At 27.8% G+C, this 7,867-nt stretch overlaps 1 protein-coding gene across 1 annotated transcript; it reads left to right on the top strand.

Annotated features, from left to right (window-relative positions):
• The first annotated feature begins 463 nt into the window (after positions 1-463).
• On the top strand, positions 464-769 carry LOC148572694 (uncharacterized). The gene has a single exon (XM_088507699.1). The coding sequence runs from the start codon at positions 464-466 to the stop codon at positions 767-769; it is 306 nt and encodes a 101-aa protein (XP_088363825.1).
• The last annotated feature ends 7,098 nt before the right edge of the window (positions 770-7,867 follow it).

Here is a 7,867-nt window from a genome sequence, read left to right as displayed (position 1 = left end):
GGGGATTACCTAAGAGTATCATTAGTGATCGAGATCCACGCTTCACAGGACGACTATGGACAGAGCTGTTCAAACTCCTTAGATTGGAGTTTCATTTCTCAACAAGCTTCCATCCTCAATCTGATGGGCAGACTCAGAGAGTGAATGCCTTACTCGAGTATTACTTGAGGCATTGTGTAAGCGCTAATCAGAAGAATTGGATAAAACTCCTAGACATTGCTCAGTCTTCATACAATCTACAAAAGAGTGAGTCCACAGGGAAGAGTGCATTCGAGATTGTGACCAGATAACAACCGCTTACACCACACTCTCTTTCTTCTTCTTACTCAGGGAAGAGCCTTGTAGCGTATTATATGATTAAGTCATGGAAGAACAAGCAGATATCACTCATTCTTACCTCGACAAAGCTGCAAAGAGGATGAAGAAATGAGCAGATAAGAAGAGGAGGCATGCAAGCTATCAAATGGGAGACAGGGTAATGATTAAACTTCTTCGACAACAATTCAAAGCCTTTCGCAAGGTTCATAAGGTCTTAATCCGCAAATACGAAGGGCCATTTGAGATCATTGGACGTGTTGAGGAGGTTGCTTATAAAGTACAATTCCCTCCCTCAATGAAGATCCACCCGATCTTCCATGTGAGTATGCTTAAACCATATTATGAAGACCAAGATGAACCAAGTAGAGGTGACTCGAGTCGTGCTCTGCCTGTGGTGATTAGATCCTTTGATAAAGAAATTGAAGAGATCTTAGCTAATCGCGTCGTGTGACGAAGAAGAGTATCACCAAGTATCCAATACTTGATCAAGTAGAAAGGACTCCCGATAACCAAAGCTAGTTGGGAAGCTCGTGAAGACCTGTGGCAATTCCAATAACACCTAGAGCAATATCATGAACAGAACGCGATAAGGACGTCTGCACATTAAGTGGGGGGAGAATGTCACGGTAAATTTTAGAAGGTTAGATTTAACGGTAGTTGTATAATTTTTTGGAGTGTTTGAGAATGTTCTAGATGGTTTCGGAATACCTTAGAAAGTTCTAAAAGACTCTAGAAGATCATAGAGTATTCTAGAAAAGTTTTGATGTATATAAAAGTATGAAGAGTAGTATGGAATAATCTAAAAGTATTTAAAAAGTTGTGGCAGGATAGATATTTGTAATGAATATTCTGGATGATTAATCTAGACCATTGATTAGATTTAATCCTAACCATCCATTAAGAAGGTGGATGGCTATAAACTGATATGAGAGTTAGAGTTTGAGTGTATGAGTCATTTGTAACAAACACTTGAGTAATAAAGTGTTCTTTCTACTAAAGTTTTTCTTCTATTGTGTTCTTTTGTGTTCTTAGTTTTCTTGCTAAATATTGAGGGTTAGGCTGACTTGGTCTTAACTTAAGAGGTTGAGTAAATTTGAGTGCCGACAAAATAGCATTGGAGTGTGTCCAAAATCGTAACATAATGCTCCTTGGTTGAATCAGAACTTGGTTGAGCTTCAGTCTTAATAGCTCTCGAGGTATAATTACTCAATTAATTTTTTCTCTTTTCTAACTATTGTTTGATTAAAATATTAGTTTTCGTTTAGTTTCTTTCTGTAAAGAAAAAATATGCCTTGAATTTGAAATAAATTACATGGATAAATATATTGAGAAGATGTCCTAAACTGAATTATATTATATGTTTGTCCTGTTTTTAAATTTGATTTACACTAAAATATGTGTTGTGGTTGTTATTGATCAGTCGCTGATGAACTACAAAGAATGGTTTAGAGTTGATCTCAATAGTTGTTGATAGCAATGTCAGAAATTATTATAGATTCAGTTATTTTAATCTTTACTTTTTAGTTTCTTTGTATTTGTTTTTTCGTTTTTGGTTATTTTGTACTTCTTACTCTACCTTGTTGTATTGAGTTCCTTTACTTAAAAAAAAAAAAAAAAAACTTTTTTAACATCAAAAGTATCGGTAATAATTTTTTAGATGCTAATGAATCAATGGATGATTTTTAATGATTTTTTTCCTTTTGAATTTACAAGTTTATAAAAATGTAGATTTTTTGGAATTTGAACTAAAATACAAAATTTGAATTTCTATTCTTATTCATTTTAATTTTTTTATATTTTATTTGAATCTAAATGAGACTATATTTTATTTGAACTAAAATAACAAATGTGATGTATAAATAGTAAATCGAATCAATTAGATTTGATTTACATCTATATATTACATAAGTAGTAATTCGAATCAACTAGATTCCATACATTTACTTGTATTTAGTATACTAGTAGTAGACAGATATGTAACACAATTCAATTTAAGACATTTATATAATATTAATTATCAATCAATTTATTCATGTAATTTATCCTTAAATTTGCGCTAGATATTTGACAATATTTTTTAATTGATGTTGTATTATAGTGAAATATATTAAATTATTTAATATTTTTTATTATTATTTTATATAAATTTGTACATAAATAATTGCTTAGCTTACAGTCTAATTAATTTTATTATAATTTGTACGATTATTTTAAAAATATAAAGAAACTTAATTAAAATTGGTAAATGCAAAATAATAAATTGAAATAAATATATAAATATTTTGCGAACTAACTTTTGTTTGCACATTGATGAATGATATATAAAAGTTAAATTTTATGGTATCTTTTATTATGGTGCTTAAATTATCTAACTTATTTTTAAAAATAAAAAATAAAATATTTAAAATTTATTAAATATTATTTATTTATCTTTTTTAATAAGATAAGCACAATCTCAAAAACACCATAGCATTCACCCGTATAAAATACTGATCAGTGATCACGAAAAAGGCAATGCTGAAGCTTGGCCCACAATCCAATGTTTGATATTAGTTTTAAATAATACTGAATCTTAGACGGTTAGACCTACCTAAAAAGCTAGGCTAATGAAATCTATCATATATGATTAGGATTTTGCTAAAAGGTGTTTTCAGAATATTGTTTAAGAAAATTAAAAGGGGAAATTAATTTCTTTAATATATTTAATTATATAATTGATAAAACTTGTTATTTATAATATTCTTTTTTAAGATTATAAGAAAAAAGAAAATTGGAGTTGATAGTTAAGGAGTGTGAGTGGAACCCAGGCATGTTAATAATGAATAAATAGTATTAGTTTTGCATAAACGAGGCAGAGCAGTGCAGTGCAGTCAAATAATTTCTCTGTACATTGACCAATGACTACTGTGTACTGTGACTGAGAAATTTCAAATTTGTGCCTAGTGGGTTCCCATATTCCTCTTACCATGCTATGCCTTTGCGTACTTTCCTTCTTACTTTGCTTAACATAGCCCCTTGCTTTCTATTATTGTTCTTATTATTAAAAAATAAATTAAAAATTAATTATATATAAATCTATGATGATTAATTTAATAACTCATATATATTTTAGATAAAAATACTAAATTTAAGAAGTTAATTTTATCTTTAGTATTTTTATTTTTTTTATTTATAGTATTTCTAAAGTGGTTAATTATATAGTTCATCTTTAACACAATTTTTTAAGATTTAAATTCATGTATTTACGAATGAAATTTAATTATCTTAAATTCAACCATGATTTTAGGAATGGCAAAATTTTTCGAGACGTAGGAATTTCTGCGGGGACTGCTCCGAATGGAGATTTGATTGTGGGGAATTTTTCCCGTGGGGATGGGGATGGGGGACAAAATTCCCCCGAAGTAGGCGCGGGGACCCGAGCGGGGATCCCCGCCCCGTCCCCGCTATTCCCCGAAATTTATGAATTTCTTGAATTATCCTTAATAGTTTATTTCTCATATATGTTTTTTAGACATTTCTCACACACACATATATATAGAAACCCAAAATTCCTAATCTTTATTTGCATAACCCTTCTTCAATTCAGAGATTCCTAAGGCAGTCCATACTTCATCCAACCTCTCTGCAGCCACCCCCTCGTCATCCTTCTCACCGCATCGTCACACCTCACTGTGCCATCACCCTTACCGCGTCGTAATTTCTTTTTACGGCGTTCCTTTTCATAACTCTGCCGTCGTGTCCATTCTCCTCTCTGTTGCCGCGTCTCCCACCTCGTCTACTACTTTGTCCTTTGCCTCGTCGTTGCGTCCCCATTGCGTTATTTCGAAAGAAGTCACCATCGTGTCATTTAGACTTTTTGTACAAAATCTTGCAGTTTTTGTATAAGATAGATACTTGCAGCTCTATTCATATGAAAATTAATAATTAGTTAGAACTATTATGTACATGGGGAATGGGGTCCCCGCGGGGAATGGGGATGGGGAGCAATATTTCCCACGGCAAGAAATGGGGCGGGAATGGGAGCAAATCTGAGGGCGAAGATGGGGAGCAGGGAGGCATCCCCCGCCCCTGTCCTGTCCCATTGACATCCCTACTTATTTTTTTATCTTTATTGTGTGTAATTCGATGGAATAGGTACATATTACTTTCTATGTTTAATATAAGATTTGAACTTAACTTTTTTTTATTAAGGTATTAGATAATAAATTACTAGACCACTCTTACACAATTAGGGGTGGAATAATATCAAGTTATATATGTGGAAATCAAATTAATGCTACATGAATAAGTTATCGCTTTTTAATATTGATATTAGATTTATAGTAGTGTTTTTTAATAATGTGTAAAATTTGATATATTTTTTATATAGAGATCACAAATTTGACTCTTTAATTTATAAAATTTAATTTTTTAAAATTGTTGAAACACAAAATCGATTCTTTAATTTGTGAACTTACACAAATCTAACTCTCTAATTTGTAAATTTTAATTTTTTAAAATTATTAAAATGCAAAACCAACCATCCAATTTGTAGACTTACACAAAATTAATTTCTCAATTTGTGAACTTGTATAAATCTAACTCTCCAATTTGTGAGTTTTAATTTTTTTAAACACAAATCAAATTCTCTAATTTATGAATACCTCCAAACTAAATTAAAATATGTCATTTCTCCATAACAAAAAATCACACAACAATAATTTTTATATAAAAAAAAAAACAGGCATAGGTTATTCCTATTCCTATTAATTTAACAGTACTATTCCATATGGTAGGTAGTGGTATAGTGATGATTATAATTAAATATGCAGAAACAAATAACTGAAAATTAGTTATCCCTGATGTTGGCTTTTTTTTGTCCAAGGCACGCATGATATAGAAGAGTTGATGGATACTAAATTACTAACAACACATGTATTATTGTAGTGTTAAAATATGAAAATTAGGATTTATATTTGGACTCACCTTAGCTTAATATAATATTCAATGTCAAGTTGGAACATGTAGGAAAAATTTTAAGTGTATTAAAAATATTGATGTTTCAGTTATTTTAACAGTTTTTTTTTGTGATTAATTATTTTAACAGTTGATTTCAATTAATATATATTACATATTTTTTATAATTCAGATTAACGATTAAGACAAGTGGAACACTTGTGTTTCAGAACATGTAAGAATGGTCGGACTATAATGCAGACTATAGATTTTTGTCCGAAATAATTTTTTTTTTTATATTTTTTCAGAAACCATTTTTAAACTTTAATTCTACAAATACGATTTTTTTTTATAGAGCAAGTTCGCCGTACCTTCGACAAACTCCCTTTAACTTTTTTGAAATCCGCATTTTTAATCCATTTTAATCCATTATCATCATCTCCAAATAGTATATAGATCTACAAACAGTATACATGAGTACATAAAAATATTTTTTTAATTATAAATTAAAAAAAATAAGCCATATTTAATAATGGCAACCATTATCATCATTTTTTCAAAATAAAATATGATTTATAATTAAAAAAAATCCTTGTTAAATATGGCTTATTCTGATGTACTTGTGTATTTTTATAGACGATGATAATGATTGTCATTGTTAAATATGACTTATTTTTTTAATTTATAATTAAAAAAATTTGAAAAAGCCATGGTAGTTGTTTGTGTATTTTTGTGTACTCCTGTGTAGAAGAATAGATGAAGAAATTTTATTGATTGTTGATTGATTGAAAATTGTATTGAAGTATATTGTAAACTATGAGGGTAAAACTAAATATATATAGAGCATTGTCCTATGAAAGATAAAAGCAAATAAAGACGAGATAAAAATAAGATAATAAAGACGAAAATTGTAATTGAATTTATGTATTCTGTTGGGCTGAATTTGTGGGCCACGAAACTTCTTTATTGTTGTCATGAGTTGAGGTGGAATAGTAATTTAATAATGGATTAAAATGGATTAAAAATGCGGATTTCAAAAAAGTTAAAGGGAGTTCGCCGAAGGTTAGGCGAACTCTATAATTTTTATAGAATTCGCGCGGGTGCGGCAAACTTGCTTTAAAAAAAAAGTTGTATTTGTATAATTAAAGTTTAAAAATAGTTTCTGCAAAAAAAAAAAAATTTTATTTCTGAAAAAAATTCGAATAAAACCTAATTTTAAACACTTGTAAATTTGTATTGAAAAGAAAAAAGAAAAAAGGTTTTCCGTTTGGATGGAAAAAGAAACCACTAGACATGACAAGCTTCTGGCTGGCCCTTTGCTCTGCCATCATCACATCAGCCTCATCATTATATTATTCGTTATCAAATCATATCTTATTATAATTTCATGTGATCATGATCATATACTAATCTACAGTTACTACACTCTCATCACATGGCTAACTGTTGTACATTTCAATCAAGCCAACTTATATTATATTATATTATTATTTTTTAATTTTAATACGTTAATGTTATAAAATATTTTGCATAATAGTTTTAATGATTTTTTTAATATTGAAATGTTATTGATGATTTTTGTGGCTAATTTTTTTTAATAGATTGAAAGAGTGTGTTATACATTATTATAAAGAATTAGTGTATTTTTTATAGATAAAGAGATAATTTTTTTAAAATTAGAAATGAGTCTCAGATTTAGATTGACATAGAAAATTGAGGGTCAATTTTGGGTGAAATAAAAAAATAAGGATTGATTTTAGGTAAAAAAATTTTTAGAAAAACCAAATCAAAAGATTTGATTTGCAGGTTCAAAAAATTTTTTAGTATTAGAATATAAATCTGATATTTAGATTTGTAAATTTTTTTTAAAATAAAAAAATTACAAATTTGACCATTAAATTTGTAGTATTTATATAAAATAAAAATATATAAAGTTTTTACATTATTAAAAAACACTACTTGTACTACAATACAAAATATAAAAAACCGATTTTTGTGAATATTATGTTATTTTAGTGTAATAAAATGATATAAAAAATATATAAAATAAAAAAATTATAAATATTAATTTTAAATAAGACAAAATTAAAAAAGTAATCAATAATCGTGAATGACAATTTTAAATAAGAAAAAATAATTAAAAATCCTGAATAATAATTTCAATTTTTTAATTTAAAAAAAAAACTATAATTTATAAAATTATAAATCACGATTTTTTTATTATATAAATTGGCACTCATGATTTATGTTATATATCATACTTATAAAATATACTAATTTAGATTTCTATTAATATATTACACAACTTTATATATCATATAAAAAATAATTAGTCTCGTTTAATCACATTTTTTAAATAATTAATTATATTTTAGTCAAATCAACTAAAATAACTATTTTAATATTAAAAAATAATTATTTTTTTAATATAATATTATATAATTAAAAACATTAACAGCATATTAAAATTAGATTATTATTATTATATTTACCCTCCTTTATTACTTTTTTTTGTACTTTCATCTCAGATCTAGGGAGAGATTTTATTTTATTTTATAAGAATATTTTTACAAAAATTTGGGGGATTGAATTATGAATGAGTGAGGGGGGGCGC

Source organism: Arachis ipaensis, chromosome B3 (assembly GCF_059453495.1).
Source record: "Arachis ipaensis isolate K30076 ecotype BB chromosome B3, ASM5945349v1, whole genome shotgun sequence".
Classification (NCBI taxonomy): Eukaryota; Viridiplantae; Streptophyta; class Magnoliopsida; order Fabales; family Fabaceae; genus Arachis; species Arachis ipaensis.
This window is presented reverse-complemented; position numbering and strand designations above follow the sequence as displayed.